A 14,787-nucleotide genomic window follows, 5' to 3' on the forward strand; every position below is an offset into this window, starting at 1 on the left:
GATATCAATATGCTGTTGCTAGAAAGTTTGTAAAATTGTAAATATGTCTTGTATGAAAAATAGATTTCATGTGCAGAAACAAAGGGGAGGTTCTCCCTGGATCATAAAATACAGCGTCATCATGACACCAGGTTTTCTTCTCAAATCAGGGGAGAGGAAATACCCTAACCAATAGAATATCTAGGGGGTGTGCCTAGTAGGAGTCAGCATACCCACCCTTTTAGAAAATATATAAATATAGTTAGTTTAGGACTTAGAGACACACACATTCACCCACCATCCGATTGCTGGTGGAGAACTTTGCAAGAGAAATCCATATTCCAGACTCCGGAACTTTGAAAGCAGAAAGGCCCATTTCCAAAGCTAAACCCTTCTCAGCATGGCCTTTAATAAATCCTGAAACCAGATCTTGCCAGAATCCAGAGATCCGACCCAGTAGAGCAGAGCTGTGACCAGATAGCAGCGAACCAGAACCAACCCGTCAGATCCAGTCCAATCCCGCCGTGCAGTGTCCAGAGTGCCGTGCTGATCGCAGAACCAGAGCGCCTTGAGTCCAGTCCGGTGTGCTAGCAGAATTCCAGTCCAGAAAGTATCCCTAACCAGATCTCTGACGGGTCCATTCCAAACATTGGTAGGGAGTATCCATAGCATAGGATTGTCCCTAGCAAATATATTATCCATAAGTAATCCTATCCAAACCCATTCTATTATATCCAGAACTGCATTGTAGAAAATATTTTGTCTTTCCTGAATCTTTCTCTCATCCCTATAGTCCTCCCTAATATATTTGCTGAAGAAAGCAAGCATCTCGGCGGGCAAAAACCATCCAGAGGCGTCGCTGGGCTGGTGGCTGTGCTGTCGTGTAGTTTGTGGCTTCATAGTCTCCCTAGTATAAGAAACCTTGTTTGTAATTTTAAAAAGTGCAACCTTGTTTTACACATTTTGACTCTTTCTGAAAAAAACGACCTCCACAGAAACCTTCATAACTTCTACACCGTGTATGCTAGAAACGAAATTTAAGTGTCAAATTGAAGCTAACATCCCAACTCCTTATAGTTATTCCACAATCGCGCTTACTGCGTGCAGAAAAGTTTGCCGCTCATTTTTCATTTGGCTCAAATCTATCACGTGTGAAACAGCTGTGCATTGAATCCGACCTCAGAATTAAGTTTTCAACCTGGTAATTACTCAATAATCATTGCTAGTGTTTATCTGAAACTATACAAAGCGGTTCCCGCTAGTATTGAATCCATTTTAGTGAATGAAATCCATGTTCAGTGTTTTTTTTACCATTCATTCAAAGCCACATTCAAAACCATTTGTACAAGTTGCAATCATTCCTGTTTTTCTCTGTGTTTGCTGGGGGGAAATTGGGATTGATACTATTTTGTTGCATTCTGTATTCCTGAAACCTGTTTTCTCTCCTTCCATCTCTTTATATTGCATATTGGGGGGATTGAGTAGTGTGCAGGGGGAAAGAGTGATCACATTGCATTTTGATTGAACCACACAAAGTATTATTCTACGCTGCATTATTTTTCCTATTATTATTCCTTCTGATTAAAGAGATTTATTGTGACATCACCCCGCTGGTGATCATTGTATAACCATTCAAATAGTGTGACATATATATTGTGCAAATACATAAAATAAATATTTTAACTTTGCAAAACAGCCTGCTTCCTGGTTCAGTGTGACCGGGGGGATTCAAAGAGAGGGGCGTGATATAAGGGTACATCATTCAGGAATAGAAGAACTTATAGACATAAATAAATAATTAAGGTTTTCAATTGTGCATCCCATGCTAGGTGTTGACTTAGGTGAAGTGCTGGGTTGAAATCACTTACAACTGGTGATGACTTTGGTGATTTAGAAAGAAAATGGTGAACAATAACACTGCTTTAAGGCAGTTTTTCATACGGAAAGAAGGATATCCAATATATTTGGGAAAGAGGGAAAGGAGATCACCCCTACAAGAACAGCGGATTTTAGGACAAGACATTGCTGATGTCGAACAGTTCCCAATCAATATAAAACACACAAAAAGAAAAAAAAAGATACATACATAGAAATACATTTGTGTAACAACCTCAAACATAACCAAATATGATCTTGTCAGAGCCGTCGACATGTTACGGCTACAGGGATTCTGGTTTATTGTCCAGCCTTCACTAGGACCAACGCATTGATTTCAGAATCCCTCCCTGTCGGCAGAAAGACTCATCTTGCCCCAACTGGGTGGAAATGCCACAATGCATAGTGAGTGAATAAATGTATAGGGTTTTCCTTTGCATAAAGATCTTTTCAATAATCCTAATCTTATTAATATGGATTCCACAGTCCCTGTAACAGACAATGAGGCCCAAAAGAGGAAACCTCTTTGGCAAACCTCCTTTGTAACACTTAACTCGGTGCAAACCTTCAATGTAGATACCTTGAAAGTGTATGTGTGTTCACCATTTCATGTGTACGGGTGATATTTAGAATCACACATTTCCAGGAGGCTGCCAAGAAATGGTAGATCTGTGCTATACAAGATCACTTTATATTGCATTACAAATACAAGCTTGATGAAATTAACTGAATTGATATTTTATTTATATTGCGCTCATACACAAGTGTTTCAGAGCGCGACAAGGCAAGGGTGGGGAACAGGGGAGAACAAACAACGATCTTACTAGGCCCAGTGACATTGAGAACGTGCAAGTACATGAGGGACGGGAGGGGGGGGGGAGTGCCAGGAGGGGGCTAAAGATGGCAAGTGTGGAGCAAAATGAGAACAGAATAATTAATTAATAATAAAAAGTAACTAAAGTGGTAGTGCCGCCATAAAGTGGCAAGTGCTGAGTTTAAGACAGAAGACAGTAGGTCAGATAAGTGCAGGAAGAGAAATAAGGGGGCGGGCTATATGGGTACAGATACAGACCCCAGTGCAAGTCTAGGCTCTTTCCTAAAGTAAATCAGTACATGTGACAGCGTGTTCTAAAGGTTTAAGCCCTCCTAAACATGTCACGCTATCAATCCTTCACCTCTTATTTACCCAACATGGTAGACCTATAGAAGGTATGTACTCTATCATTTTTTTGTACACTAATTTCCTCTTACAATAAGTAATGGAAGGCAGAACCCACAATATACAATCAATGTCAGGTGTGCCTTGCACACCACCACCTAAATCTTTCTCTCGCCTACCTTCTCATTGAGATTTCAGAAGCATTTGAAACCCCTCAGACAGATAACTTAGCCATAGATGTAACCTCACAGCACATCACAACTATATGCACAGCATCTACTGGCAATCTTATTGCTAAATTGTTGGCTCGCTTAATTCTGTAATTGCTCTATCATCATATATACTGTCAGTCTACATTCTACTGGAAACGTGCACTTCCTAACAACACTCAATGTGACAAGACCGCACACCTGGTAGCAGGGGTGGACTGGGAACCAAAAGAGGCCCTGCAAATAATGTTCAAAGTGGCCCCATATTATACATTTTCCGCAAGCCCAACCCTTTTCCTATGAGAAAATGTGGAATTACCAAACAAAAGAGGCCCAGGGTGCAGAGGCCCACCGGGAAATCTCCAGAGTTCTCGATAGGCCAGTTCACCCAAGCCTGGTAGTTTAGAGCTCGACACATTTCCACATGAGACAACTTGAAAGCAGTCAAGGCATCTTGTTGAGAATGGCAACGAGATGCAAACCCGCCACCCATTATGGATGAGCAAAGCAGTGATGTTGTGGAAATAAGGTTTACCTTTGCTGAAACTACCACAGCTGTGCATGCCCAATGATCCATGCAAAGGGCGGAGACGTTTTGCAGCCCTAGCCTTTCATGGCCCATTGGCCCTACTGGCTAGGTTACTGCAAAGACCTGCACCTAACAAATCAAGTCTGAGGAATTGCCGAACTCTTTTTTTGTAACCCCATGATGGCAGTTGTGGTGCTTATCTCCCTTTGTCTTATCCTGTACTGGTGAATGTTATTTGAAGTTTTATCGATTTGTGCTGGAAGGTTCTTGTGAATCTTGTTCGACGAATTACTGAATGGCAATTTTAATCTTTTAAATGATATTATGTGGTTAGTGGTTATGTTTTTAGTGATTAACTACTGTATAATTCTGTGTTTTTTACTTCTCTCTCATTTTTTGTACCAGCGGGATCTCTATCGTTTTTTTTGTAATATTTATCTGTGCTGAATGTGTTAGCATATTTGATTTTTTTTATGGACATTTTTGTGTTAACAAAGGATGTATTGCTTTGTGTTTTGTTTTCCATTTTGTAAAGGTTTGTTGTAAACCTATTGCAAATAAATAAATGGGTTACTGCACGCTAATAATGCATAGGCAGTGCTACAGTCCCTACTGGCTGATTAGGAGGGCCTGGGGTGGTGTGATCCTGTCGTTCTGCGCTTACATCAGCCACCAGTACTCAGGAAGAGCATGGACATGTTTTCATGCAGTTGCTCGTCATCATGGCCAGTCTTACGTGTAGATACTGACAGTCATGGGCACAGCTAGCATAGACATCATGTCTTGCAGTAACATAGCAGTATTACTGGAATTAGGAGAAAAGCCAACAGGGTGAATGTTTGTACCTAAGGGTACTGGCCTACAGGGGCCCGAAAGCATAAATATGTTCAGCTTAAGTAGCATGGCTTTAGGGGAAAGCCAAAGTTATTCTACTCATTTGGGTACAGTGATCTATACAGACACAGCCACCATGGAGATGTTTTTTCGAGTGGCATACCATTATTACTGAATTCATGAGCACACAAGTTGCAGATTTTGATACGTTTCATTGGACTAGCAGAAAATCCTAGGCAGTGATGGAACAAAACATTAGGTTGCAAAGTTCCACAGACCTCTTCATCAGATGTTGCAGAGTGAAAATATTTGTCAAAAGGAAAGACAGAGCACAATGCATTCTCAAAACAAAAAGACAATAACATTTTAAAACGTCATTGGCTGGAGGAAGAGAAATGATGAGCAAAAGCAAAGTCAGTATTCTCACATGGGAATACCTGCCTAAATGGGTACAGACAGCAAAGACATGATTTCTTGAACTGGCCAGGCATTGTCACAGGCATTATGGGCAAAGCGAAGGTGAGTGTTGTCAGATGGAGATACTAGTCTACATTGGACAGCTATCATGGACATATTTTCGTGCAGTGGCATAATATTGTAGACAAAGCCAAAATAAGTGTTCTTAAATTGAAACACTGGGATATATGGGAATACTGGCATGTAGTGGACTTTTAAAAGTCCAGTATGGACTTTTATTTACAGTGGCATTACTTTCATTATGGGCAAAGCCAATACGAGTTATTCTTACATGAGAATACTTGCATATATTAACACAGCCAGCACAGGCTTGTTTTTTAGGTGCAAAGCTTTCAGGGGTATGATCTTACATAGTAATACTGGCATCTGTATTTGTGGTTACAGGTGTGTCTGCCCTTCGTGGTATCTGACTGCTCCCTGCACTAAAGTGCTCAAATTCTACATTCCAACACAAAATACGCGAGCCCACTGAACAACCCACATTTAGCAACTGAACACCCCTCACAATAGACATCAGAACATTGTGCTTCTATATCCAAATTACATAACACACCCCAAGGCAAAGCATCCTAGCAACATGGCTCCCGAGGATCCCCTTCAATGATCTTAACACAGAACATCTATAAATTCACCCACACACGCAGCTCAGGCTACTTCTGGTCTGCATGCATCAACACAACAACAAAGCTACCTTCCATTTCCCCCTCTCTTAACATTACCCTAACCCACCCCACCCCCTCGCTTTCAAATCCACCATAGCTCCTGGAGACCATGCAAGTGCAATTGAAAGCTATATTAAGCTCAATGGCATAACAGACATTGGCAAATCTCAATGGCATAACAGACATTGGCACAGGCTGTATGCATGCAGCTTCTTACAGTGGCATTACTGCCATCATTGGGCAAGGCCTGCAAGACAAAGTTTGTCCAAACTGGTAGAATGATGGCATATATTAGGGCGCACAGCCAGCATGAAAATGTCTTCTTACGCTTGCAAAATACTGGCATATCTTGTGTGCAAAGACATCATGAACATCAATTGGAAAATGCTGCCGTGTACTGTCTGTCGGTGAAGCAGTCACTCTCATGGGCACCGTGGCCTAGTGCTTAGAGGGGAGCATAGTAAAGAGAGCCCCTACGGGAGTTTTTTATTTTTAAGAGCTTTGGTGTGGGTGGGGGGCTCCAGAGACGCGGGGTTACTCACCGGGGGTGGGGTGCGCAGGGCCGAGGCTCAGGGAGAGGTGCACACAGAGCAGCAGGGCGCCGGGGGAGGGCCCGCCTCTTCGGGACCTCATTCCATGACACATCGTCGGCAGCAGGCGGCATCCGGAGGCTGAGGCAGTCTGCAAGAGAGGAAGCAGCACCGGCTGAGCTGTCAGCGCTTCACCGCAGCAGGCAGCATCCCCAGCCGCTGGGGCTCACGGTCCATCATCCCCCGCGCCGGTCTAGAGCCCGGGGCTGGAGGGGGGACGCGGGGGCGCGAGGCAGCACCCGCCCACCCGGCCTAATGCCACTGGCAGGAAATGAGCCGGTGGAGGGGGGATTCCCCAGGGTACTGCATTCACGCGCGCATCTTCCTGGAGCCTCCCTGTCTTCTAAGCCTGCAGGAGAAACATGCCGCCCCATCACAGCTACCACCCCATAGGGGGCACGCAACCTCTGCCACTACCCTCTCTGGTGCATGCCCCCGCCCAGATGCGCCCTTTATTAAAGGCACCTTTTTCTTCCACAGTATATTCCCCTAAGAAAGCATGCAAACCTGCCACATGCATTTATATATGCACCTTGAACCCCTTTACCCCCCTCCCCCCACTTAGACCCTCTGTCTGCCCTTGCGTGCCTCTCGCGTGCCAGCAAGCAAGCACCAACCCTTTCATGAGGAACTCCCTGCCTCGCACCCAGTCACCTGCCTGCCTTACCACTGTATACACCCCCCGCCTTCATCTAGCCCGACCCCTCGCCACCCTTGCGCGGGCACGAGCCCTGCCTTTCAATTCCCTATTGCCTTACCTGACAGACAGAGCGTGCACAAGACCCGTCCGCCAGGCTCACACATTGCCACTGCAACATGCACGAGCCCCCGCTGCCCCCTCATGCGCGCGCCCTGACCTGTCGTGACCCCTGCCAAGCCCGCGTTACCTGCTGCGCGCTCCGCGTGGTGTGAGACCGACGCCGGTGCGCGACCCCTGGCGCGCCGAGTCAGGATACCCCCTCAACTCACATGGGATTGGAACAGCTGGTGGGCGCAACGCGCGCGGCCACACACCTGTCAGTGACACGGACGCGAGACCACGCCGCGGGGGGGGGGGGGGGGGCGCTCCTGCTCGCCAGCTTCACCTGTGCGTGCGTGCGTGCGTGCGCGCGGCCTCACCATCCCCAGCACACACACAGACACACACCCCTCCCGCGAGAGCGCGCCCCAGCAAGGACGGTGCATCCTCTGGGCGCTGAGGCGTGGATAGCGGAGGCTTCAGCGGGGTTTCACCCTGGCTGCTGCGTCCTCCCGACCACTGGTGTTTATGTGACAGCTTCACGCGCTGTGCATCCCTGAGCTAAGCGCTCGCATCTGACATCAAAGGGCTCTTATATCCTTACTCTGCCAAATGCTGCAGCTTAGCCCTGCTATTACAGCGCTTGGAAGCAGGAGGAGGCCACATATCCCACTATATAAAAACGACATCTGTTATTATCAGACAAAATCACTCTTTTGTGTCTGACTTTGGTTTAATACCAAGCCATACGTTTGGAGCTGTAATTTCCAGAACATAGTCTATAAAAAGCACGGACTGCTGCATAAAGGTGTCGTGGCATTTGACAGCTGCACGCCTTGCTGTGCAGCGACCGTGCAGTACACGCCTGTTGGGTTTCATTGTGTGGCGCTGTGACAGTTCTGTATTCACCGAACAACTCTGTATACCAGAAAGCACCAAATATGAAGTTCCGCTTTATCAGTGGGACGGAAGACAGTCGCACGCGTACGGACAGTTTTGGGGCTACATGTTAAATAATAAAAATAAAAAAAATGTCAAGCGCTTTATGTGCACTTTGGGCAATTGCTTTGAATTAACCGTAACACGCTTTAAATAAATATATATATATATACCCATATGTAGATAACAGAATTGGAGGAAATAAGAAAAGTGTCCCTCGATCGCGGAATAGCGCTCTTCTTATTTTACATGGACCTCAAAATAAGGCCATAAGTATTCTAGTGCAAAAGCTACACATGAGCACACACATGAAAATGAACGGCACATGATATTGTGGAGTTAAGAATGTTTGATAGGTACGGTTGTCCCGGGAGGATAGCTCAGCGGCAACGTGCTCGCCTTGGAAGCAAGACGGCATGAAGCAACACAGATTCGATCCCGCGTTCGCGCTTAGAAACCTCTGGGTATTTAAGCTTATAAATATGCAACTAAGACAAACAAAAATCTGTAACAGCGTTAAAAATGAAAATAGATAAATACATGAGCGCGATTTGGTGCCCAGGCTCACTTTGTGCTGGTTGCTGGTGAGTGATTGGCGCGTTAGACCAAGTCATGGCACGTTTTGCTGCAGCAGCATCGACGAGTGAACGATGCCAGAGGAAAACGTTGCAGAGACCAACGTGCAGGCAGGAGCACATGTTCAAAAACAGTGATCCCAAAAGCAGGCAGCAGAGGGGCTATTTCTTGGTATGCTGGATGGCCAATCTGTACAGACCCAAACCATCGTGTAGTTAGAACTTTTGAAGACAGATTTGGAAACAAGGAGCAACACAACAGCTGTGCTGTACATGAAATCTACATTTGGACGTATGTTTCTTTTTTATGACAGGAAAGGCTGGTCTCAGCCAGAAAAAAGAGCAAGATAAATCCAAAGAGATACCGAGAACTTGCCCGGGCATGGAACTGCATATGTGCAGTGCCTCACATCCAAATAGTGGTTAAAATGAGGAGCACGGAGCAATCAGAAAAAAAACAATAGTACCTCGATTTATGAATCGTACTCCGCCTTCCTGTCCTGTGTTCATTCACAAAAGTGAAGAAACAGTTCGTGAACACAAACTGAGGGCATTCACATTTTAATTAATAAGGTATTGTAATGACTTCTATCTATGGCAGTGGTGGAAATGGAAAAAATGTGGTGGGAGATCCCACAAGTGCCGGAGTGGGGGAAGAGTTGGGGGGGGAAGATGGGGCGCGGTCTAGAGGGGGCAGGGTTGGTAGTGGCCATCAGGTCAGATAAATACTTCAAAAAAGAAAGAAAAAAAGCGCCCACAAAGGCAACATTGCCTTTTACCGCTGGCCAGGGCTTTAAGTGGGATGGGGCCTGCTGGGGCTCAGCCCCAGCAGGCTCCGAAATTTCGATTTGAGGCGGGGCCTGTGGGGGCCACTAATCTCCCCTGCCAGCCCCAGGCCACTACACGAAAAGGATTTTTTTCTGAAGCCTGAAGCTCTCCCTCGTGTGCGAAAGCTTCAGGCTCCAGAAAAAAATGTCTTTCAGCCATAATGGTGGCGTCGCACCTGCGAGGCATCCCTTTAATCAAGTGATGCACGTGGGCCGGCACCACCATTATGGAGAAAACGTGAGGCCGCTGGAAGCAGAGGCTTTGCTTTCTAAATACTGAAGCTCCCGCAGATTCGCGGGGGTTTCAGTCTTAAGGAACATGGCTTCTGCTTCCAGGGCCCTCACCTTTTCAGTCTTAATGGTGACGCTGCCCCTACCCAGCTGGCAAGGGGCAGCGCCACCATTAAGGCTGAATAGGCGAGGCCCTGTCCCCTGCCAGGCAAGCCTATAGAAAATAAATGCAGAGATGAACACCCTCTCCCCAAGGGTGAGAGTGTGTTGATCACTACAAAAGGCTGCCTGGCAGGGGTGCCAGTGGCCCATTGAGCCGGGGCTCCTCGGGGGAGCATGGCCTAACGGGCCAGCAGGACCCCTGCAGTTAGGCCAGGCCCCCTTGATGAGTCCTGGCTCATTTTGTTGTGCCAAAAAAATAAAAAGAAAAAAGAAAAAAACGCCCGCGAGGGCAGCATTGCCGTTTACCGCGGCTCTGGCACTGGTGTGTAAAGCACAAGGCTCGCTACATGTACAACTGACTCCTTTCAGTTGTACATGTAGTGAGCATTGTGAATTACACATCAGTGCCAAAGCTGCGGTAAACGCCAGTGCTGCCGTCGCGGACGCTTTTTTTTCATTTTCTTTTTTCCAGCGCAGTTCATGGGCTTGGGCGGCTGACTCTGGCCGGATCCCGAGATCCGGCTACACATCTGGTGCCGGATCTCGGATCCGCCGAGAGCCGGCCCAATGACCAGCACTGAAGATAACATATTTATATCTAAAATCATTATTTATTATTAGAAAGAAATAGCCCTGAACTAATACCCCCACCGTGGCAATCCCACTTCAGAATGTGGGGCAAGAAACAGACTACTTTGAATCTGAAAATTCTGTTCAGGAAGAAATGACAGGAAATGCCCTAAGGTGCAATGCTGGGGAAGTCTCCCACAATATTCCACCTTCATACAGGCAGCTTGTGTACAGAAAAGAAACACATCTTCCCGCATTGTCTCGCTAATGTTTACAATCCACTTCACACAAACATCCATATATCTATATAGGTGTATATAGCCGGGGCGGCTCGTCCATAATGGGCGAGGGGGCGTTGACCCGCCTGGTCTTGGCTCCCTATCACCCACCATTGGTGCAACGCCACCATTATGGCTGAAAGACAATTTTTTCTGGAGCCTGAAGCTTTCACATACGAGGGAGAGCTTCAGGCTTCAGAAAAAAATCCTTTTCGTGTAGTGGCCTGGGGCTGGCAGGGGAGATTAGTGGCCCCCACAGGCCCCGCCTCAAATCGAAATTTCATGATGGAGGAGCCAGCCTAGTGAAATACGAGTACTTCCTCGACAGTTTTCCTCAGCTGAAGGAGTGCTCTTAACTGTCAAAGGGAAACACTGTTAAAGTTCCATAGCCGTGCAAGCTCAATAAGCCATGCAAGGCTGGGGGCGTTTGTTTCCCCAGCCCTGCATGGATCATTGGAAATGCTGGCTGGGGAACTGCACGTCTGTATGTGCAAGGGGGCGCTCCTTCACCTCCTTGCACATACAGACAGAGCAGGCTCGAGTGGGGTATCTCGTCACCCACGTTCAGGCCCCTCTGCGCATGAGGAAGCTTCCTGATTCAGTTCAAGCTTGCAAGGGCCTGAGCGCTGGTGAGGAAAGACCCACGGCAGAAGGTAAGTTTATGTTCTATTTTTTTAAATTTAAATTATGTGTATGGATGCATGCATGCTTATGTTGTTAGTTGAATGAATGCATGATGATGGACTGTGAATGAGAGCAAGTGCTTGCTGTGTGTATTTTGTGTAAGTGTGTGTTTATGTGTGTGTTTCAGCTGGTCCAAGATGATTCTGGTGAGTGGGGATAGGAGGTTTGTACAACAAAAGCATTTTAAAAATGCCTTTGTTGCACAACCCCTCTCCCACTGGCCAAAATCAGCTCTCTGTCTGAGGTGCTGTGGGGCCCAGGGGACAGGGATGGTATTTTCTTACTGCATATCTATGATAGATGTCTAGTAAAAAAATACCCTATGTGCCCTCTGGCCCCCCAGCACCTTGCATACACACATAATCACTTTGATTGTGTGTGTTTGGCGTTGTGGGGCCCAGGAGACAGGCATGGTATTTTTTTACTGGAAATCCATGATAGATGGCCAGTAAAAAAAAAAACATGCCTTACACCAGTGCCCACTAGCACCTCGTCTACATATAATCACATTCATAGGGAGAGTGTTTGCGTGTGTGTGTGTGAGTCATTGTGGCCTAGGGGGCAGGTATGGCATTTTTCTAGCGTCTCACATGCAATGTCAAGCCTAACCCCTATGCCCCTCAGCACCCTTGCATGTACACACAATTGAACATCTGTGCATGTGAGGCACTAGAGGGCAATGAGGGAAGGAATAACTGGGCCCCCCAGCACCTCACAGGCACACAATTAATGTGTGTCTGTGATGTGCTCGGGGCTTCAGGGGGCAGGCATGGCAGTTTTTCCTTGACCTCTATGCACAATAAATAATGCCCTGACCGTACCCTGGGACCCCAGCTCCTGACACGCATCTGCCTACTGGGCCACCCAGTGCCTCACAATCACACATAATCACATTAATCATTAATGTGATTATGTCTGACTGCAAGGTCCAGGCACACCATAGAGCAGGCATGGCATTTTCTAATGCGCATGGTTGATAAAGCAAGCATGATAAGTGTCATTATGTAGCTAGACTTGCATTTTAATGCAGCCAATCTAGCCATTTCTTATTGTGGTATGACATTTTATGTGGGGCAACTTTGATAATGCAAGCATGGTCACTGGTATTATTCTTTATGTGGCATAACAATGTGTATTGGGCAACTTTGATAAAGCAAGCATAATAAGTGTTAATATGCAGCCAGACTGGCATTTCAATACAGCTAGTTTAGCCATTTCTTATTGTGGTATGACATTTTGTATTGGGCATCTTTGGTAAAGCAAGCATGATACGTGTTATTACGAAGCAAGACTGCCATTTTATATTCAACCAGTCTAGCCATTTCCTGCTAAGGCATGCCATTTTGTGTTAAACATCTTTGGTAAAAACAAGCATAAGTGTTATTACGTGGCTAGAATGGCATTCCAATGCAGCCAGTCTAGCCATTTTGTATTGTGGTATGACATTATGTATTGGACATCTTTGGTAAAACAAGCATGATAAGTGTTATTACGAAGCAAGACTGGTATTTTTTATGCAACCTGTCTAGCCATTTCTTACTGAGGCACAACATTTTCTATTGGGCATCTTTGATAAAGCAAGCAGGACCAGTGGTATTAATCTTACTGTGGTATGACATTGTGTATTAGGCGTCTTTGGTAAAACAAGCATAAAAGTTATTATGTAAGTAGACTGGCATTTCAATGCAGCCAGTCTAGTCATTTCTTATTGTGGTATGACATTTTGTATTGTACATCTTTGATAAAGCAAGCATAATAAGTGTTATTATGTAGCTCGACTGGAATTTTAGTACAGCCAGTTTGGAGTTCTCATACTTTGGCATGCATATTTAATGGTAAAGCCAAGGTAAGTATGTTCTTACATGGGGATACTGCCATATATTGGCAGATCAAACATGGACATGTTTTCTTATAGTATCATTACTGGCATTATGCACAAAGCAAATATGAGTATGTACTTATATGGGAATAATAGTGTATAATGGTGCAGTCAGCAATGAAATGTATGGGCACAGACAGTGTGAAAATGTTTTATACTGGCACATATTGTGAGAAAAGGCATCATGAAAATGTGTTGGAGAAATGCTCCTTTGCACTGTTTGTGACTTGCACCTATTGGATGTTTTTCATGAGTTACCCTACAAAACCCAATTGCAAACTGGATTTTTACCCAATTTTTCTAAAAGAGTGTGCTCTAAAATGCACCATTTTCACACATTATTTAAAAAAATGTCTCGGGGGTAGGGGAGAGAACCCCCCAAACTGTCCTCCAGTGGTGCAGGTTCCCTCACTACACTTGGTCACTCTGGCATATCTGGGACAAATATTTACGCCCCTCCAGTTAAAAGATTCACCAGCCGCCACTGATATATAGATATCGATGTATGAACGCACACATATATATGTATATACATATATACATACACTTAGTTAAGGTGCAGTTAAGGTGATCAGATTTAACACAACCCTTGACATTCAGCGGATGTGGGAGTCATGACCATCTTAATTCGGCACGCTCAGATTGATGTCCTCCATAATGCCATTTTGTATGTCATTGTGAATCGCTTCTTTTATAATATGTATGTGCTCAAGGGCTTTGCAATGGGAGCGTGCCCAGCTAAGATGGTCAAGGCTCTGCTGAATTTCAAGGATTTTGTTGCGTTAAATCTGATCACCTTCACTGCACCTTAACTTATGTTTTTTTCATAGAATTTCAAGGTTTTACTTTTTTTATTGTGTATTATTGGTTTATTCAAACCTAACACAACAATCTACATCAAATAAAACTATTAAATCAGTATTTATTCAAATGTATTTGCTAAAACGAAACTTTTACACATAACGACGTCTTTAGACACTATGGGGGTCATTACAATTTTCCTGGTGTGGTAAAATGCAGGTAAAAGTACCGGTAAATCTCTTACCAGCACTTTTATTGCACTGGAAAAATACACATTTGCCAATGGGCGTTACTGAATTACCTCCAGGCAAGAGCTGGAGGTAAATCAGTCCACCACAGGGAAAAAGATTCAGGAATACCGGCACAGGTAAGACCGGTGCTGGTAATTTCTGGTAATTCCTGCAATCCCCTCCATGGAGTCCTGGAATGGGGATTTACTGCCCTTTCCACCGCCTATAATATTCCAGTATTACCAGGATAGTATAGGCGGCGGAAACGGTAGGTAGGTTCGCCGATACGCCGCCGGAATTACCGGCGGGATACCTGCAAACTTATAATGAAATTAAAATGACATAAAATTACAGTATATAAATTCATCCATTCATTTTCACTAACTGGTAAAATGTCATCAATGTTCACGGTTTAAAATCAGCCAAGTTAATAAGTTTTAAAAATGTTACAACTTGAGCACCTTTAGTCCCATTAAACAAATTAAACCACTCATCATCCTGTAAAATATCTGTTCTCCTAGCCATTAAATCTCTAAAACTGTGATTTCTGAATTTGGT

At 45.1% G+C, this 14,787-nt stretch overlaps 1 protein-coding gene across 6 annotated transcripts in view; it reads right to left on the minus strand.

Moving 5' to 3' along the window:
* SUSD4 (sushi domain containing 4) overlaps positions 1-7,584 on the minus strand; it is a 478,536-nt gene extending 470,952 nt beyond the window's left edge. For 2 of the 6 annotated variants that reach the window (XM_069608627.1, XM_069608626.1), the window contains exons 1-2: positions 7,073-7,139; positions 6,267-6,405 (exon numbers count right to left, since the gene is read on the minus strand). In XM_069608627.1, coding sequence (XP_069464728.1) covers positions 6,267-6,405; positions 7,073-7,132 — 199 coding nt within the window. In that variant the 5' untranslated portion in view covers positions 7,133-7,139. Of the gene's footprint in view, positions 1-6,266; positions 6,406-6,931; positions 6,986-7,072; positions 7,174-7,201; positions 7,356-7,461 lie in introns of those variants that run through there. The other 4 variants (XM_069608625.1, XM_069608623.1, XM_069608622.1 and 1 more) reach the window with 4 other exon arrangements.
* Positions 7,585-14,787: the final 7,203 nt, after the last annotated feature.

This window comes from Ambystoma mexicanum, chromosome 4q (assembly GCF_040938575.1).
Source record: "Ambystoma mexicanum isolate Mex_15411 chromosome 4q, UKY_AmexF1_1, whole genome shotgun sequence".
In the NCBI taxonomy this organism is placed as follows: Eukaryota; Metazoa; Chordata; class Amphibia; order Caudata; family Ambystomatidae; genus Ambystoma; species Ambystoma mexicanum.